Source organism: Poecilia formosa, unplaced genomic scaffold (assembly GCF_000485575.1).
Source record: "Poecilia formosa unplaced genomic scaffold, Poecilia_formosa-5.1.2 Scaffold89, whole genome shotgun sequence".
NCBI lineage: Eukaryota > Metazoa > Chordata > Actinopteri > Cyprinodontiformes > Poeciliidae > Poecilia > Poecilia formosa.
The window spans coordinates 2,141,650-2,162,212 of NW_006800028.1; the positions used below are offsets into that span (position 1 = coordinate 2,141,650).

The window sequence follows — 20,563 nt, forward strand, 5'->3', positions numbered from 1 at the left end:
GGCACATAAACATATCAATTTCCATTTATTAACTGGATCAATATTGTGCTGTAAAACATTGGTGAATCTCCGTGACTAATTTTAGAAAAATAGTACATAACCCTAACCTTTTTGTGTAGAAAATTAAAAAAAAACTACAATGTGTGCCCATTGCATTTGTTTTAATCTCTTTCCCTTATTTTTTCTCTCTTCCGTTTGAAAACTCAAATTGTATATCTAAATTGTAAACAAAACTCTGTCAAAAGTGTACAGTCTATGAGATTTTGCAGCACATTTTTAACACCAAGCTTTACATTAATATGACATCCTAAAATTGAAAGTGTGAAAAATGGCTCCGAGAGTTACTTGTCAAAATGAGGAGCAGCCAAAATAAGTGCCAGGCAAGACAACCTCGCCTCTCCTGTAGCCTCACTAAAGAAAAATAAATAATATAAAAATCCATTTAGGTCTGAGTATTGCCAGCTAGTGTGTGATGAATATGCACAGTATGTCTCCCTGACTGCACTAGCCAAATTTAGAGAGGGCTGAGGATAATACAGACAAATATGGCAAATATACCAAGCTGGATTAAAAAAAATAAAAAAAAATACCAGTGGTTGTCACATAATTAAGCATTTATCTTTTATCATTTATAATTTATAAATGTCAACAAGCTGGTTAAGCTGATAGAATGGGTCATCTTTTGTTGAGTTATGCAAAATACAGGCAGGTTTTTGTTTAGTTTAGTAATGCACATTTTTTTAACCACGAAAAGAAAAGCATCTCAGACCTCTGTTGCCCTCCAGTGTTTGTTAAACTAAATCGCAACTAATAATATTTATCAATACAGTATTTGCAAGTTATAGTTTCCTAAAAATATATAAATAAATAAAATGCCAAATTTAGTTTAAAATAACTACAACAACAAAAAAAATCAGCAATATAACAATAAAACAATAACATACAAAACATTAACCTAACTTATAGTAAAGATAAATGCTAACACATTAACATTCTTCAGCTTTCACTGGTTCAATTAGCAGCCAAGAGTCAAAACAATTATTTTAGAGCTTCCCGAAGTTAGAAAAAAAAATGTCTGGCTACAATTGTTGCCAGTGGGAGTGAATGGGTTAATGCTGTAATATGTCCCAAGCACCCAAAATTCTGAGTAATAGAGAAAAAAAAAATGAATTTCATGTGAATAACATCCTAGAAAACTATTATACTTTATAATTCAAAAACCTGTAGAGAACTGTAGCCCTAACGTGGGAACAGACAAGAAGCTGATTTTCAGCTGTTATTCAGTTTAAGTGGTGCTCAGTTTGAAGAGTCAAAAACTCTTTTCAAAATTTAACCCCATCATCAAACACTGAGGGATGATTACCTATGGACTATTTGGATCTGCTAAGGAAACAAATCTTTCTTCAGGCAGATATTTTGTTTTTCAAAGTCATTGTATGTGAAGGGGAAAGTTAAAATAAACACTGGTTTTCTAGAGACCCTGAAAGAACATAGAGGCCTTCATTTAAACAACTCCATATTTCCATAGTGAGATAATGTTACTGAGTAAACTCGGGATTTGGAAGGAATCTTTGCACAAGCTTTTTGGCTGGAGAAGCCACCAAACTTTTTTTTTTTTTTTCATCAAATCGAAAGAAGCACACACATTCTTCAGAAACAATCCTTCCCCCTGTCATCCACCCCCACATACTCTTCCTTATGAAATAAACTGAATTCCATGGGGCATCTTCCTAGCAGTGACACTCCCCTTAAATATACTTACACAGTGTGAAAGCCTGCACACATGTCGCCTGTTTGCTCAGCTTCGAACACCATGAAGGCAAGTATAACTACAATTTCTAGTTCTTGACGGCTGTTCTTGATAAGCACAGATGTTTAGCATTTGAATGTGGTCTTAACAAGAATGTGCATTCTTTTCATTTTTGTTTTTTTATGATTCTCTTGTTAGAATATTGTGCAACTCTGTGCAACAGTTTCGCTGCTGTTCCTGACCCTGCACTTGGCCAGAGTGTAAGTTTATTCATTCTAATGTTTCACTACAAATCCATGGTGATAAAAAACAAACAAACATGATGTGTTGCCGTTTTTATTTTTTTCACTTACCTTCAGTGTTCTGAGTTACTAGATTTTAATTATGTCTGTAAGGTTCTGTGTGCAGCGTGTTCACTGCCAGTGGGGGCCTTTTGGAAGCTGGTCAGCTTGTGATCCCTGCACCAAATTGCAGGTTTGGAGAAGTTTTAAATACTTTTGCTAATTTGGTTCCCCCATCTGCAAAGGGTTGTAACTCATAAAGCTGATTTTTGTCATTTCACGTCATAGACAAGAAGCCGAGCCATGGCTGTCTATGCTCAGTTTGATGGGAACCCCTGTGATGGGGGCCACACTGAGACCAGACCCTGTGAAACCACGCAAGCCTGTCCATTGGATGATGGATGCGGAGACAGATTTCGTTGTCGATCAGGTTGCAAATAAACTTTACTTTAAACAAAATACAAAACAAAATACAGTAACCCTTAAATATTTGTTTTTTCTTTTATCTGCAGGGAAGTGCATTAGCAAGTCTTTGTTGTGTAATGGAGATCAGGACTGCGAAGAAGATGGACTAGATGAGCGGGACTGTCCGGTTCAAAAGTTCATCACGTGTGAACATACGGTTCCCCCTCCTCAAGTAGAGCTACTTGGGAATGGGTCAGTGAGAAACCTTTGCAGAGATACATTTGCATTTAACCATCTGAAAAAGCACAACATGCCTATGTATTCCCATGCTTTGTCTTTTTGGACATTTTGTCACTTTATAACCACAAACTTCGGGATTTTATGCGATAGACCAACACAGAGACCACTTACAAAACCATTTACGAATATAATCTTTAAAAAGTGTATCATGCATGTGCATTAAGTTGCATTTACACTAATATTCCTAAATAAAACCCATTTCCACTAATTGCCTTTGAACATCAGCATATATATGTATGTGTTTTTTTCCCCCTGTAGGTTCGATGTGGTATCTGGAAAGAGCAGAGGAAGTGTCATCAACACTAAGAGCTTTGGGGGCCAGTGTCGATCTGTCTTTAGTGATGTCCACAAAACCATTTATCGGCTTCCCCTCAGCGCTATTCAGTACAACTTCCTGGTTAGTAGAAGAATCAGGGCATTGGTTGGGACGATGGTGGCATTGGTGGTAGGAGTTTGTCCCGCGATTGGTGGGTTGCCGCTGGCTCAATTCCAACTTTGTCTGCCTCCTGTAGCTTGCCATATTCAGTGTGTGGATGAATGACTGAATGTAGTGTGAAGTGCTTGATAAACGCTGTACAAGTCCAAACCATTTACCTTTGAACTCTGTCTCTTTCAGTCGTGTATCACTCAATGAGTAAAGTCTGGCGTCATGTAAAAGATTCAGAGCAAAAAATGATTGATAATTGGGTTTCTGTCATTCTTTCACTTTATCACAGGTGGAACTTCATACCAACATGGTTCTTTTCTGGCATATATTTTGAACAGATTTATTATCCTTTCTCCTGTTGTGTTGTACAACTATTCCCTTCAGTTTGCAGACCTCACTTCTATAAACAAAACACATAGATCCCTAAGTGGTTTGCACAAGTCTCTGGTTAGGATGAATATTTTATTTCTGCAAAAGGAGATTGGTCAAAAAGCTACCCACTTCTTTCATCTATCACTTGAAAGATTTAAACTATATGGAGAAAGTTTTTTTTTTTTTTTTCAAATATTTGTTTATCTTGATATTATTATTAATCCTGTTATTTTCTCAGGTTACAGTCCAAAAGGATTTCAGTGATGAGACGTTTACCAGCCAATGGCACTATGCAAAAGATATTGTCAACAGACAGACAGTAGCCGGGACAACAAGCGGACATCGTAATTATGACTTCCATGATAAACATGACACGTCTCAAGTATGTTGGACTCACATTTTTGCTTTTCAACAGGAAATATTGTTGAAAACTCTAAACTAAACCCATGATTAAAAATTATGTTCATTAAATGACATTTTTTCTTTCTCTATAGACTAGAAGGATTGTGGTGTTAAAGAATGAGATAGAGGTAGCTCAGTTCCAAAGCAACTCTCCCAAGTACCTTCCAATATCAGAGGAGTTTTGGAAGGCCCTGGCCAAGCTCCCCTCTGTTTACGACTACTCAGCCTACAGGAAGATTTTGGAGAGGTTTGGAACACACTACATATCTGAGGGAAGCATGGGGGGCTCCTTGAACTCCATCGTTTCAATCAATGAAGAAACTGAAAATCGCATCAGTAAGGATTTTCAAATTTCCAAAAACAGTTTAATAAACATTTATTATTTTTCTCTGAGACCGGTTAAAAGAAGGTTAACAGAAATTTTGCTTGGTGGTAATTTTGCGGCAGGGTTAAAACACTTGCAATTTGCTTAGGTGACTAAGTTGATTGATATTGACTTTTGGTCTGAAGTAATCACACTTTATCTGATCACTCATCACAGCAATCTGGAATCAAGCTAAGTTCGTTAAAAATATGAATATGATGTCCACTATGGATCTATAATAACTTCAATTCTTTTGGCATAATTTTCTTTTCAAGCCCTCTTTTAATTTTTACTTGCCATGTTCTTCTGAAGCAAATTAAGTTAAGTAGTCTGTCATGAACCTTTGCAGGAATTGAACTGAAGAAAATTGTAAATTAGTGCAAAAAGAAACTTTTTGGAAGAAATTAGAGGTAGTTTAAATGACTGCATTTCCCTCTCTTTTTGTCTGTTTTAAAGAGAGTGAGAGCTTCGACAATCACGAATGCGAAAGGAAAAAACGTTGGATTCTGTTCTTTCCTATCACGAGAGTGGTTTGCACAACATCTACAGGTTCAAGGACATGGCACAGTGGTAAGACTTTTGCTAATTTTTCCAGCTCATAAAGAAATCTAAATATGCTAGATATTGCCTTTTTCTTATCCATAAAGGTGTTTTGAAACAGATACCAGCACGTCTGACAATAATGCAAAAGTGGAGGTCCAGGGAGGAGGTCCATCACACATTGCAGCATTAGAGAAAATGCAGCTTGATGATGCAGACAAGAACTGGGAATTGTACTCAAATTGGGCTGACTCTATCACGTCATTACCTGTGGTCATAAAGCAAAAGGTGAAGGAAACAATGTCCTACCTTATTTAAAGAAAGGACTCTTCTCTTTAGTTTGACGCTCTAACTCTTTTGTTTTGATAGCTTCGACCTCTGTCAGAGCTGGTTAAGGAAGTTCAGTGTTCTGGACTTAAGAGACTCTTCCTGCGTAAAGCCATAGAACAATACCTGTATGAGAGCCATCCCTGCCACTGCCAGTCCTGCAGAAATAATGGCCTGGCTGTCATGGATGGAGACAAATGCAAATGCATCTGCAAAACTGGCACATCAGGGCTGGCTTGTGAGCAAGGAGTTGAGGCAGAGGGCCAACCAGGTGGCTGTTTGTTTTTCATACAATTTAATTTACTATTTTGCAATTGCTTCTAAAATGAAATGCTATAAAGGCTTTTATTTTTCTCTTGCACCCGTTAAATGAAGGTGTGATCCATGGTAGTTGGTCCTGTTGGTCTGCCTGGTCTTTGTGTTCTGGGGGTCGAAGTTCGCGTAGTCGCTCTTGCTCTAACCCTTCCCCTCAGAACGGCGGCCATCACTGTATCGGAGAATCAACTGAGACCGCTGGCTGTGAAGAACAAGAGGACCTGGAGTACTTAAAGTCAGAGCAAACACTAGTTGCAATGTGCAATATGAATTCATGTATTTGTAGATGTTCATTAAATGATTGTAATAAGCTAACCTTTTAGGGAGACAGTGTTTTGTTGAATGCAGCTTTTTATTTTAACATTTCCACAGAACCATGGAGCCTCAGTGCTTTGATCAAACTCTCCCAGAACTTCAGAAGTGTGTGACTCCACCCAATCTGATCAACGGCTACATCCTGGTAAAGATGAAGCTATATTACTGTACAACGAGGAGCAAAGGAAAAGTGGAACTCGAACAAAACTCATAGTGCTGTCCACATCGAGCCTAACCCTTAATCTACTGAGTCCAAGTTGAATGTGTCATTGAACCAATGTCATGAATAGGCTTGAAAACTATTGCATTACAGTTCAGAAAAATTCAATCTGTAATCCAACTCCCTTTACAGGTGCTGTCTCCCTTTTTACATTTTTTTTTTTATTGAAACAAATATTTTGGCCCAACTTGCGTCTTTGCAGGACAGCTTCTGTTAATTGCTCCAACATGGATTAACTAAGTAAGCTTATAACCAGAGTTCTCCAATCACATTGCACAGGATCCCAAGGACAACTACTATGTGGGTAACAGAGTGGAATATAGCTGCACCGCCGGATTTTATCTTGTTGGTATCAGCATCCTCCAATGCAATGCTGATCAAACCTGGTCTGCAAACCCTGGGCTCTGTGCAGGTAGCTATATTTGTAATAAATGTGAAGTGCAGTATCATAGTTAACTAACTGCTGTATTATCTCCGTGTTTGCTTTTCCCCTCCTAGTTTCAGTGTGTAAGCTTCCTCCACTTGCAGAGGATGTCGTAGCATCTCCTTCACAGGAGGCTTATCATCTGGGAGACTCTGTTAGCTTCTCCTGTCCACATGGTCGTTCATTAGATGGTGAAGCTACGGCTATTTGTGATTCCAGTTTGAATTTTTCTCCAGACCCAGCTCAAACCAGGTGCATCCAAGGTATTGTTGTCCCCCTATTTTATCTCATCTGTGCATGTAACTGTTCTCCAGGTTCTTCACCACTCAAAGCTTTATGGGCTTTATGTGATGAAAAAGCCACCATTAAAAAAAACAAAAAAAGACTCATATCAAGAGAGCCAAAACAGTCAATAGGGTGAATACCTATTATTGGCACTGTATTCAAAATGATGGTAGATTGCTGAGACATGACACTTTACTACAGTTTAGAGTACAGAAGTGCTTTTTACTTATTTTTGTTCTTTACTGTCAATGGGGGAAAAAAAAAATCCCACAGCTGAAAGAAGCCAGAAGCCCACTGCTTCCCCAGCACAATGCAAACAATGGCAGAAGTCATTTAGAGGAAAATGTGTCTGCAGAATGCCTCCTGAGTGCAGGTATATTTGCTGATCTAACCACCACTGTGATTATCTAGCATTTTGCTTGCAAGCTGGCTATTATTTTCTTCATTTTTTTTTTATTATCAGTTCTTCGCTGGAGTTGTGTGCCATAAGTCCATTAGATGGACAGTTTGTTCTCTTGACTGTGTGCAAGATTCAGGCAATCAAATGTATTGGGAAAAACCTTGAGATAGCAGACGACAGCAACTGCAAGTGGCCACAGCGCAGCAACACAGACTGCACCAGATGTCACATGTGGGAAAACTGTGACGGTGAGAACATAGAAGCTCACAAACAATTGAAAATCATCCCTGGTATTTTTAGGTTTTCATCAATCATCCCTTTCTATTCTCACACTATTTTGTCAGCCCAAACCAATCAGTGTCGCTGTAAAGACTCAGCAGACTGCTTGATTCCAGGAGAAAGCGTGTGCATCCGTGTTGGTGAGGACGCAACGGTTGCACCACAAACCATGAGCGAGTGTGAAGCAGGACTTCGACGATGCAAAGGGGAGAAGGTGACGGTTGTCAGTATCCAGCCATGTGCTTCCTAATACCTCCCACTCATGCTATTGTTTATCTGCCTTGTGCTTCAGCGGCATTTGACCAGTTGCATACTGTGTAAGGGTTGGCTCAGAAATAAAATGTATTAATTTCCAATCGTTTCAACAAACCAAATGCATGAAATTGCTCCTGATCTTCCATCCATGCATCACTATAACTGCTCACTGTAACTGAATGGATGGATGGATGGATGGATGGATGGATGGATGGATGGATGGATGGATGGATGGATGGATGGATGGATGATCCACATGATGGATCAATCAATGCATCATGTACTTAATCTGGGATCAATTCATGTGGGCAGCAGCCTAAGCAGAAGCCCAGATGTTTCTGTTTAAATATTACACATCAGTGGTTAAGTGACTGTTGCAACACATGCTTCTTTTCCTCATGTTTCAACACATAAATGCCTTATAGACATACCAAGACACTGCATGTAGCATGTTTAAAAACATCGCAAAAGCTTAAAGGGTCAGAAGGAAAACTGACAACTGCGTCTTCTAATTTCTTCTTTATTTTGTTCTATTTCCTTTTTTGTTTTGTTCAATAAAACATTTAACTTACATTGTTTAAAGTGCTTTTAATTCCCAGTCATGAAGCATTTTTTGTGTATGGTTTATTCCTCATTAATTGACACTTTTAAAGACTTGTGATCAGAATGCATTAAACGGTCTCAAGCAGTTACTCTGAATGTAGTGGGAACATTGCATTTTGATCTGCATGTTTTGTAAACACAACTGACTGTCATATGAAATTGAAGTTCTTTACCTGAGAAAAGAAAATGTAAAAATGTTCCTTAAAATCATCATGTAAATTCCACTGTTGGGATTTAAAACTGAAATGTATTTTAAGAGATTTGCTCACTGTAACTGACAGTGTAGACGCTCCCTGCTGGCAGAACACACTCCTGCTGGCGGTCTATTTCTACCACTGGCTCGCTGCCTTCTCATACGGTGAGCCCATGTGTGTCAGTACGTGCTTGTGTCAGACTCGCATGGAAATGATATGCGTATGGAGTCATATTCAATAAATTAGAACACGTGTTTCAGTGAGGTTTCTTTGTCAGAGAACAAGAGTTCTGCCCTCTCATATATAATTAAAGCGTCAAATTAATTTTCTCAGGAAAATAAAAATAAAAAGTGTGTCTATATACATATCATAGGCACTTAATAATTAGTGTGGGCTTCTTCTGCAAAAAACTACTGCATCGAGGCAGCATGGCGAGGACTTCATCAGTCTGTGGCACTGTTAAAGTACTAAGGAAGTCCAGCCTTCAGCTTATCTGCATTATTTACTTAGCTTTCTCCAGATCGCTGGTGCATGCCCACTGTGAACAAGGAACCTGAGAGCAAAATAAGTACAGATAGAAAAACTAAAACAATGCAAATAAGTATACATAACAAAACAAAGCAATTTTCCAGTTACACAATTACACCAAAAAATATCCCAAGGGTCATGACAGCACCTAATAGGTCAGATGCCATTATGTATATATCAACAGAAATGTGCAGTTACTTTTGTAGCAAAATGACATATGATACATATATTCTGTTCATGTATTTGTGTTCACAATAAACCCCTTATAGTCTTTCAATTTTGTTTCTCTGTCTCCACCCTATGGACATTTTGATGTATTACTTGTAAGACAAGTGTGACACACCATTTAAGTGGTTTCAATAACAAAGTTTTATTAACAATGTAAAATGACCTGTTACAGCTTTTATCACATTCTCCTTTTCCATTATACCTCAGTTAGTACAAGATCCTCCCTCATTTACTACCCCAAAACAGGTTCTCTATGCTAACCACCTCCAGCTTTGAAAATAATTAAGAGCCTTGCGTAAAGAGTATGTGTATGTACAAGTCTAACGTCTTTATAGATAGATATTGTGTGCAAAGAAGTTTTCCTTTGAATAATGTCTCATATATTCCATTTTGAAGCTGGATAGTTTAAGTTGAGTACAGGTTCTTGGTTTATGGAAGACTAAATTAAGTACAGTAAGAACAAAAACAGCAAGAAACAGAAAACAGAGACTGTAATACACAACAACTTTTCTGCACAAACCTGTCATCTAATATTTGACAAAGGCATCCCACCATCTCTGGGCGTTTGGCCTTTGATTCTTCAGATCGCTTTTAGTCATATCACATTATTTCTGACAACACAGACATTTAAATTCCCTTTTTTTGAAACATGAATCCTTACTTCACTCATTCGGGACTGTGATATTAATCAAACAATGACATTGTTTCATGTAAGCTCACATTCTTTTTTTATTTTTTTTTCAAATTAGACAAGCAGCTGATTTATTTACTAAAAAAAAAGAGAGAAAAAAAAAGCTTCTGCAAAATATCTTAAAATATATGATTATGGTGTTTTATTTTTATTACATTGCAGTTACAATTCTCCTTTGTATTACAAAATAAAATTATAAAATGGGCAGCCTTTAAAAAAAAGAGAATACATTTGAAAGTGGCAGTAGTAGATCGGTGGGAGACACGAGTGGTGACAGACAGTGGGTGATGGTGTCTTTGTTGTCGCCTCCTATGTTAGAAGGTGGGGACTTTAGCTGGTTACCAAACAACAGAGCCCAAAGAAACGCCTTTTCCTCTGTCGGACAAGAGGGTAGGGAGTCAGGTTCAGCAAGCTGCTGTCATCTGGAGAAAAGAACGCATAATTACTTTTTAACAAAGGCAAAATAAATGAACATAAACACATTTAATTGTTACCTAGACTAGTTTATGGATGATAGTCGAAGTGATCATAAATGTCTAGATAATATAACTTAAAAAAAAAAAACAAAAGTTAAACATTTCATTACAGTTGCATAATCTTGAAGTTGGAATGTTATATTTTGTAGATTGTTATGAATCCTGAGTCATTTCTTATGCTTTATTTTCTGAAACTTACTGTGTAGGTTCACTACAGGCTTTATGTCTGGGAACTGAGATGACTGAGAGTTAAGGAAATTGATTTTGTGAGGCAGCCCACAGCATCATAGATATGCTCTGGTATATAGTCACACAAACTATACCATGGCTGTATTTGGCATATTTTTGTATGCAATATATAAATATACAATGTATATTTACACACCATATATAAAGTTTTGAATATATCATACCATTTGTATACAGTGTAGGCAAGGAAATCCCATCGTTCTTTACCTATTAGGACTTCTCAAGATTATATGGATAGCATTTTTATTTTTATTTTCTACTGAATAAAACTTGGTGTCCATATGCCTTAAATGAGGCGTACTCTTTCCCTTACCTTGGTTCTTCAGTGGTAAAGGCATTGTCTCCCTGAGTTTACTTAGAAGGTTCTTCATATCTCTCATGTCCCTGTAAAAATACAAAAGTTTGAGTAACTGAAATGTGGAACTTAAAATTGAGCTTGAGCGCCGTTTGAATTTGAACGATTCTGGTTCCACTTATGATTCCGGTTCCAAACTATTCTCAATCCCGATTCTATTTAGAGACAGAGTAAAAGAAGTCAGGATGGTTCAAAGGAGCTACATATAACCATTTGTCTGGTTAGAATAGTCTCAACTTCTCAATTTTTACTTTTCATGAACTTCATTAGGAATTATTTCCTTGAACTACTTCCAACTCTATAAATATCACACATATGTACTTGAATATACAGTAAATGTTTTGAATTCTTTTCACAGGGGTGAACTTTTACACATATGTCTCTGATGCTGCAGGTTACTGAGTTCCTGCTGATTTTCTGGTGCAGAAAATCAAACAAACAAAAAAGAACAACTTAAAAATACAGAGTCCAAAACTGTGAATGGACTCAGCCAGTCCTGTGCTATAGGCTGGGTAGTCAAAGCTGGAGGAGGAAGCAGCAGCGAAGGAAGTTTGACGCAGTACCTCAAAGACAGACCACTCTATTATTCCAAACCATGTCTCCGTTATCACATTATGGTCGTTCTCTCTCCTTTGTACAACATATTTTGGCTGCAAATGCTGAATGGGCCAGACTGGACAGCTCTTTTATTAAAGTGAAGCCACACTCATGTTTTGTTCAATTCTCGAGAGCCAACCCAACTTAAAATAGCCTCCAGTTTTCTTCAGTTTCCTTCAATCACATCAAGTTGAAGTTTTGAACACCTACTCGAAAAATTTGTTGGCAAAAATTGCAATTTTAGTACATTTTGCAGAACATTTTAAATAAAAGATTGTCTTCAGTTTTTATTGTGTATCTTCGGTTGTGGATTTGATTACATTGTTAAAATGAATATTCAACATCCATATTAAACCACCGGACATGCTGTGAAAACATCTGCTGATTCCTCTATGACTATAACTGGACAAAGATTTTAGAGATAGTTTTGAAAAAAATCCAGTGAGCATGAATCACTTCTTTGCAGTATTATAAAGAATATCCTAAAGTCCTTTCGATGAGGCTTTTCATAGGGTAGACTTTATCAGCTTGCTCCTTGTGTAAAACAGGTCTCCCACTAAACAACTTTATATAACGTCTTTGAAAACCTTTTTCTCATTTACATTTAAATTAGTTAAGCATACAATAAATTAAAAAATCACAGGGCTGCTTTGTATATGTTTTCGAGTATTATTTCTTTACTTTGTGTCTAAATGTGAGGAGAGTTCTGAAGGCCTACGTAAAAAAAAAACATAAAAAGTTCAGGTTGTTCTCAGAAAACATTTTTCAACCTACTTTTCAATGTTTTCTATATCAGTGGCCACCAGCCAACAGAGCTGAGGACAATCAGTGGGTGAAGAAGAGGTGTCCTCCAGGATGGGGATGTCAGAGTCTTCAGTCTTACTGTCGATTCCAGGAGGACAACATGAATCTTTACCTAAAGCACAAAGACAATAAGTTTGATACGATTTATTTAATATCCAAAATGTAAAAAATCTGAAAATGAGAAAGCCGATGAAGAAAAGTTTGCAATATGATCCCTTATCATTTATCACCTTTAGCTTATATTAACTTCTAGCTAAGTTAAAGGTTAACTAACTAAACCTTCAGTTAAGTTAATGCAACATAAGCTAAAGGTGGTAATTGGTACAAACATAAATAAAACTACAAAATCCTCTGATCTGCATACAGCCATTCATTCTGAAATACTAAATAATATATTTGCTTCATACATTAACCAGCAAGGTTTATAGCTGGTTAATTATCTCAAGTTTTTTTTTTTTTACTTGATTTTATGTTACCCATTAACCACCATGCAGTCTATGTGCATTAACCTTTTCTATGGAGCTGCAGGGATCCCAGCAGGCAGACAGATTTCAGCATCTCTGTGATGTACATCTCCAGACAGCACTGCAGCTGGATGAAAAGCCGGCAGATCTCAGGGTGGATTTCCCCGTCCTCTGGCCTGAAATGGCAAATAGTGAAAGCAAAAAGAACATTATTGGCTACAGCCGACAGTTATGCCATTTTAAAGGTCTTGGATCAATATGTTTATGGGCACTCTATGGTATTCTGTAACATAAAGAAGCAGCAGGGAAAGTCAAAAGCTACATATTGTCATATTTGGAGAGCTGAAAACAGAACATGAGAATATTACGGTGTCATTGCAGAATGTGTAAAGGCTATGCTTAAAGAATTCACGTGTCCTATATCACTCTGGAATGTTAGAGTATTTATCCATCCATATGGATAGGATGTCTCTTATGCATCAAAAGTTAGACAAAATTTATTTTAGAGCAGTAGTTAATATATTTTAAAACATAATAGTAGAGTCTTAATGAGTTCCCTGATGTTTATACTCATCAATAGATGTTTTTTTCTCCTTTATCAATTACTTTGTTTTTTTGTTTTGTTTTGTTTTTTGAAGAAAGACATTTTTGATGTTTTCCACACCATTTTGAACTCCAATCCATTGCTACTGACAATATGGCTGCCGCTTATTTTATGTCTATCCTGTGTGTAAATGACTGTATCATCAGCATACATTTGAACATCAACATCATTACCAAGCACAGATGAGAGGTTGTTATACAAACTAAATAACAGATGCCTCAAACGTCTCCTTTTGACACCTCAGTAGTGCATTGTCCCGTTAGTGATGCAGCATCATCTAGGAAGACACTGAGAACACCTATCATGGTAGGATTGTAGCAAGGCAGTGATAGCTGTGAACGGTTTGAACCAGGTCAACTTAAAATATTAACTCACAGTAATGTTGGCACACAAAAAACCTAAAAGAAAGTTTTTTGTCTTTGTCCAGGTCTTTGACATGGGTTTTTGTCAGGGTTTGACAATAGATCCAAGGATGTTTAAAAAAAAAAAAAAAAGGTTAATGTTATCAGTAGTAAGTAGCCTCCAAAAAAGTTGCAGTATCATCTCTTTTCAGAAGGTGAAACAGCAGGAAATAAAAGTTCTACTCATTTTCAAGGTTTATAGCTGAGAAATATGCCGGAAAAAAAAAAGTTTTCTGCATTACTCAGCTAATTATTTAATTGTGGGCTTTGAGAAAATGATTATAAAAGTTTGTCGATGTATGTTCTGTCTAGAAGGAACATCTTTATTCAACCATTTCCCATACCTGCTATCTCCTGTGGTCAATGGACAAGAGGTGGAGAAGAAACTGGACAGGATGGCAAGTCTATCACAGGGCAACCAAATATGCATCCTCACTCACTCTTGAGGGCAAGTGAGAGGTGCCAATAATTTTAACATGCACGTTTTCTTCCTATTTGAAGCAACTGGACTATCTTGAGAATATTCATGTTTGCATGGACAAATGTCTCATAGAAAGATGTTTTCACCTTCCTGCAACAAATCAGCTCCACTGGCCAGTCCTGATTTAAAGTATCCAGTTGATATTAAACCAAGATTAGTGATAATCAATGGCTAAATATGTGAGCATTTGTAAAGCTAAAGCACCAAACTGTTAATGAAAGGTTTTATAAATGTTGAAAGATGAGAAATGTAATGATCTAAGAATCAAACAAGCTAAATTTATATTTCTCTAGTAAAATGCTAATTATAGTGCAAGCTCATTAAGGGATTTTACAGACCTAATAATCTGCCAATCACAGGCAGGCAAGGATATGGGGTGTATTAGAACAATAAACTTAATACTGGGGCCTTTCCAACATTCATTGGACATTGGCAATGACATTGAACTTCAGACATCCTCTCCTCTCACCCACCACTGGCTGCAATCTTTCCAATTGTTGTTTAAGTAAGTTTGATGGTGCCAAGGCAGCTGGCATCTTACCCCTCAGAGGATCTTAAAATCCCTCTCATCCACTGGCACAAGTATTGAAGGGAACCTCTCATCAAACGAGGCATTTTCAGCTTTCTGTTACCACTATTTCTCCAGATTTGTTTTAAAGTGTACATTTATAATAAAAATGTACTCTGAGGCAACAAAGAGGAAACTAATTTAAACTGTAACCACTTAGCATTGATGTTTCCTATACTGCATCCATGATATTGTTAGAAAAAAAAAGATACCAAAGAATTGTATTATAATGACCACTTAGGAGCGAGGAAAATAAGCAGAGCTATTCCTTACAGAAATCACAGAACAAAGAAACAGCCAATAAAATTAAGTCAGAACTAAGCATAAAATGTATTAATGTACTAAATGTATTAAAAGAATGGGGGGGGGGAATCATTGGATTTACACCATTGATAATATCTTCTCAAATATTCATCCAGGGAAGCATCCCACTGCCACTCCACTTTGTGCATTAGCCACAGCTAAATGGAAGTGATCGGTTACAGCGTGCTGTGGTGATCGTTTCCTGGAAAAGCTCTTCCGCTTGCAAATTACAGATGATTTTTAAAAGCTGATCTCATGTTCTGTTTTTCCCTCAAACTCAGTGTGTTTAATGGAGTGGGCTAATGCTTGCATGTTTATAGAGCAGAGGCTGCTCAAGATTGTCCTGGGTCCTGGCCAGAATTTTAGTCAGGGCCTCGTTTCCACTAAAGCCCGTCATCCACCGGAGAACACAGGAGCAATACATTTTAGTTTTAGTTTTTACAAGCTTGATTATTTGTGTGTCAACACCCTTAAATTTTGTGGTTTAATATTAAGTCGGGAGGAAAATTAACTTTGCGATAGACTGGCGGCCTGTCCAGGGTGTACACCACCTCTCGCCTGGAACATTAGCTGGAGATAGGCACCAGCAACCCCTTCCGACCCCACTAAGGGACAAGGGTGTCAAGAAAATGGATGGATGGATGGATGGAAAATTAACTTTATAACAAAATGTTTTTGTTTGCCACTCATCTTTTAGCTAAGACGTCCTGACAAGTGTATATTATTACTATTTTTTATTCTTTACACGGGCGTCGTATTAGTTTTACAACCAATATTAAACTTAGATTTTTATTTTTTATTTTTTTTATCCATTAATGACCTCAGACCTTATTTAACTGGACTTTTAAGTGTTTGTTTGAGTGGCATATCCTTCAGGTCATTCAGACATCTTTTGTTGGATGTTCCAAGGACTGAGCTTACACTATGGGATGGTGGCACCCATGACCGGAAATTAACTTTCTTTTGATTTTTGTGCTACTGCTGAACCAGGGCTTTTCAAAAGCTAACTAAAGATGCATTCACTCAGATAAGCTATTAAGCACAAACCTTTTAAACATTTAGTTTTTTTGTGTTGCCTTTTTAAAGGTTATTAATTTATTGTTATGCTTAATTGGATGTTTGCAGCCCCCCATAAATCAATCAATGAAATAATTACAGTATATCTGTTTTTTTTTTAACTGCAAATATTTTTCATCTTACTGTTATTGTGGTCTAAAGTAGAAGTCCCAAACCCTGATACTCAGACTTGCATGTTTTTGATGTTTTTGTTGCTGCACACCTGGCTCACATGAATGGGTGATTAACAATTTGAGAAACACTTTTGCATGGAAAACAGAGACAGTCGTAGTGTGTAAAATAAAGAAGCTCCTTGTCTTATGTACATTAAGGTAGTGCAGTTTGCAAACTAAAAACAGCATTTCTCTTCAGCTGGCAACTACAGGCTCTACCTAAGTTTTAATAAGTCTTCTGAAATTTTTATCCTGAAATTTTTAAACTGCTTAATATGTGTGTTTAGTTTTTAGAAAACATGACAATAAATTTGATGTTTTCATTTGTAGTCAGTGTGAGATGTCTAGCACATCTACAGGCCAGAGGGACCAAAAGCAGCTGCTTAGTTCAGTTATGCCTTATCCTGTCTCTGTTACAGGAGCTGAGGTAAACGAAACAAGCCTGCCAACAATCTTGACGCTTATGCAAACAAGGGGTTTGCTTTGGAGAAAAAAAGTAAACCACTTTCCAAATTCCGACAGTGTGGCAAGTTTGATCGTTTTCAGCACCATGGACAGCAAACTCACCCTGAAATCAAGGAGAGACTCTGGTGTGCCGCCCTTGCCATTTCGCAGCCTTTGGTTCGGGTCTTCAGCATGTCGGCCCGCAAAGTAGGACAGTCAACAGTGATTTCACCGATGGAGATGACCAGCTCACGGTACAAAGCCACAAGTGTGTTGAATTCTTGGACGATCTGAGTTAAATTGAGACAAAAAGGATAATTAATCTGAGCTTCAAGTGACACATTAAACAGCAGCACATCAGAATGGTGACAAAAAATATGTCCTTGACTACAATCTCGTGTCCAGTGGTTATAACTAATGGGGAGACAGAGGGGACACTTCCTATACCACAAAACCCCTCCATACAGACAGGCAAACCGTCTGTATGGAGGGCAAAGGAAAGAGTGCATAGTTGTTTGCTAAGTTGATCTCTGCATTGTCCTTTTCATGATGTATGCCAGTGAACCTCAACCCTGGTCCTCAGAGCCCACTGCCCAATGTTTTAAATGCCTGTCCACTCCAGCACAGCTGACTCAAATTACCTTTTTTGTATGCCTGCAATTGTTACAGCAGCCTGTTAATCAACAATTCGTTTAAGCTAGGTGTGCAGTAGCAGGGAAACACCTAAAACAGGATTGGGGACCTTTGCTGCATCCTCCCAATTGCAGGCAGCCACCTCACATCTCCAACCCTAAAATGGATAGATGAGTATATGCAATGGATGGACGGTTATTTTATAAATTTCCAACAGAAGTTTTAAAAGGCAAGCTTAAGTTTGCATGATTTGCATTGGTGGATTTGTATTCCAATATGCCACAATTTGAAAAATATGACATTGTGACCCCACATTTAGCCATCCGCTCCACCCCAAGCACAGATGGAAAACAACAGCAACTATAAGCAAATGCTCCTCTGCTCCTTCTTTTTTATAAACATCTATTTTCATGACCATGTTACAGCACTGCATTCAGGTCTGGCATAGTTACTACAAGATTTCGGTCCCTTTTTTTGTATATGGGTGCAGACATGCTAGGAAATTATATTGTGATTTAAAAGAAAAAACCTTTCAACAAGAGGTTATTTCAGAAAAAAACTCTGTTTTGTTTGGATAGTATAAACCTTGAAGGTAATGTGCTCATCACTATTAATCTGAAATCTGCATCAACACTATAAAATTGTGGGAGTGGGGCAGCAAAAGTGACTCATGGACCAGCACCTCCTTGAGAAAACTTGTGCTCCTGTCCTGTCACTGCAGCAGAAAAGTCTGAGATGTTAAACCCGAGTAGCGGTGGAAAACGAAAAGCAACTAAACCCAGCAAGGGGAGCTGCAGTATGCAAACGAAAAAAAAATGTGCAGACTTGTACATCTGCAGTTACAAAGTCAGGAAAACGTGACTGAAGATTTGTGAAGCATCGCCATTAGAACAGCCTATATAGACAAGAGTGAGTGCACCCATATATAATATATATCCTGGGGGGTGAACTCGTGTTTTATTTAATTTGGTTGCCTGAAGAAATAAGATTGGTGAGCGTATTGGGGCACAGGTATTTTTGCTCGTGTTGTACATCCTGCCTGAAAACGAGAAGACTGCATGACGATCGGTGATGTATGGCAAAGGCTTGATCGGCAGATGTGCCATGATTATGAACATCTGCACATATGTTCATGTAATTCAATCAATTCTTTAAAATTCTCAGCAAATCAGCTCCAAATCATAAGCACCTATCTCTTTTCCACACTCTAAATGCAAATCACACAGTCCGTCTGCACGCCGAGGTGTTCTGTTTGGCTTAAGTGTAAATGCATACGGCTATTTTTAGGCAGACCTGGGTAAAGTCACTCATTTTTGCGTGCTAGATGCGCAGGATATTCAATTTTCAAACAGCAAAAGAAATCTTGGCACTCTTTTTTTTTTTTTTTTTAGCGGCTTGCAGACACTGACGTGCCGCAGACCTACCATTCTGCAGTCGGCCACGGCGCGCTGGGCTTTGCGGGTACTCTCGGTGCTCTCCCTCCGCTGCGGGTCTCGGTACGGAGGCTTGCCGATCTGGAAGATGTTCCCGGCGGATCTGGGGCGGTTTTTGCGCCCATTCGATGCAGAACTCATGCATACACATCCACGATTAAAACAGCCCCAAAACGGAACGATTCTGTCCGATTCCAGCCACAAATATTTCTAATGATTAAAAACTCCTCCACCGCTGTTCCCCTTCTACCTCACCACACTGCACCCTTTACCGTTCACCTTATTCTCTCCTTATAGACTCAGTTCACCTTCGACAACTGAAGCTCGATTTATTCTTATTGCTCTTTGTCGCTACCTTTATTTATTGTAGGAGAGGGAGGAGGGGAGGGAAATCCCAGACGAGCCTAAGGGCGCAGGAAAAGTAGAGGATGAGCGCCTGTGGCTCCTCTCCGCATTGCTTTGACTGCGTCGGGGCTCAAGTCACCTTCACTCCCGCGCCGCTATAAAGGTGTATAACGAGGACTCTTCACACCCGGCTAGGAGTCCAGTTTGCAGAAGCGTCCTTTCTGACGCACAGATGTCAGATCGCATTCACGGATGGTCTCCAAATGCAACCATTTTTTATGATTGCGCGTTTCCATCAAGCACCGGGCGATTAAAAATATTTTCTTCTGTTCTGTGCGGACCAAATAACGCCGTCTGCGTGCGCTGAGAATAAAGTCGCAGCCTACACTTTGAGCTTCTGTGTAGGAGAAAATATGAAACTGATCCCTGGCGTCGGAGTTCCAGTCCGGCTCCGAGTGTCTTTTTCTTCTTCTTCTTCTTCTCCTTCTTCTTCTTCTTCTTTGAGTGCTTCCTGCCAGTCGGGCGGGCCTATCTCTAACCTTGGAGAGGCAGAACGAAGATGAGCACTTGCTACAGGCCTGACGTGGCTCTGTGTTTGGCAACACTGCGCGCCCGTGGGACGGGAATACTAATAGGACCCGTTAACCAGACTCTAGCAAACCTTGAAAATGAAGATTATTGTCCAATCAAAAACGCTGCGAGCTCTGCGAGGACTGAACTTGATCACTATAAACTTTTAAACTGAGCCGAAATTTACTTTTTGTGCTGTGATCTACAGGTGCAACTCTGTAATTTGGAATATCATCAAATGTCACAGAGTTACGCCCTCCATGGGGAGGGCATTGAACAGATGCACATGGCTGCACAGACTGATTGCGCACAGGTTGCTTTATCAGGATACATTAATGGAAGGTTGAGTGGAAGGAAAAAGGGAGATGAAGATGTGCAGAAGCAACAGGAATAATCAACAAATCTTCAAAAATATGGTGACATAAAACCCATTTAAGGGTAGGTGAGAGTTATTGTACACTATATTAACATTCAAAAGTTGAATTTCCCAAGTTCCAAATCAGAAAAGCAGTAAGAAGGTTCAGTAATGCTAAAATTCTGACTCAGAAAGTTGGAGCTCACCAAGCAACCTCAAGGCTGATTTTCAATTTTACTGCATAACCCCTAACCCCATCTATCTGAAATATAATGAGGGAGGCCAGTATAAAGAAATGATTAGCATTACATTTGTATCTCTTGTGATATTTTTTCCAGCTCCTAACT

General features: G+C 38.4%; 2 protein-coding genes across 2 annotated transcripts; one reads left to right on the plus strand and one right to left on the minus strand.

Annotated features, from left to right (window-relative positions):
• Positions 1-1,722: 1,722 nt before the first annotated feature.
• c7a (complement component 7a) lies at positions 1,723-7,855 on the plus strand. Its single transcript, XM_007557599.2, has 18 exons — positions 1,723-1,819; positions 1,949-2,010; positions 2,146-2,224; positions 2,320-2,461; positions 2,544-2,688; positions 2,995-3,133; positions 3,774-3,917; positions 4,030-4,273; positions 4,758-4,871; positions 4,963-5,129; positions 5,211-5,439; positions 5,544-5,718; positions 5,856-5,943; positions 6,298-6,430; positions 6,517-6,705; positions 7,001-7,100; positions 7,191-7,375; positions 7,472-7,855. Exons 1-18 carry the CDS (start codon positions 1,784-1,786, stop codon positions 7,654-7,656), a joined length of 2,556 nt encoding a protein of 851 aa, XP_007557661.1. The 5' UTR covers positions 1,723-1,783; the 3' UTR covers positions 7,657-7,855.
• A 1,476-nt stretch (positions 7,856-9,331) lies between these two features.
• On the minus strand, positions 9,332-20,037 carry LOC103141815 (regulator of G-protein signaling 7-binding protein A-like). The gene is made up of 6 exons (XM_007557600.2): positions 18,938-20,037; positions 17,004-17,170; positions 12,896-13,026; positions 12,357-12,498; positions 10,944-11,014; positions 9,332-10,327 (listed from the first exon to the last, which is right to left on the minus strand). Exons 1-6 carry the CDS (start codon positions 19,085-19,087, stop codon positions 10,236-10,238), a joined length of 753 nt encoding a protein of 250 aa, XP_007557662.1. The 5' UTR covers positions 19,088-20,037; the 3' UTR covers positions 9,332-10,235.
• Positions 20,038-20,563: the final 526 nt, after the last annotated feature.

What these genes read in the sequence shown, in the direction of transcription:
- LOC103141815 (XM_007557600.2), bottom strand. Translation starts at nt 19,087, where the DNA reads ATGAGTTCTGCATCGAATGGGCGCAAAAACCGCCCCAGATCCGCCGGG. An exon ending in CCTGCAGCTCCATAGAAAAG is followed by an intron (nt 12,499 to 12,895) that starts GTTAATGCACAT and finishes TTTGTGCTTTAG; the next exon opens with GTAAAGATTCATGTTGTCCT. An exon ending in GATATAGAAAACATTGAAAA is followed by an intron (nt 11,015 to 12,356) that starts GTAGGTTGAAAA and finishes GTATTTTTACAG; the next exon opens with GGACATGAGAGATATGAAGA.
- c7a (XM_007557599.2), top strand. Translation starts at nt 1,784, where the DNA reads ATGTCGCCTGTTTGCTCAGCTTCGAACACCATGAAG. An exon ending in GAGGACCTGGAGTACTTAAA is followed by an intron (nt 5,719 to 5,855) that starts GTCAGAGCAAAC and finishes ACATTTCCACAG; the next exon opens with AACCATGGAGCCTCAGTGCT. An exon ending in CATGTGGGAAAACTGTGACG is followed by an intron (nt 7,376 to 7,471) that starts GTGAGAACATAG and finishes CTATTTTGTCAG; the next exon opens with CCCAAACCAATCAGTGTCGC.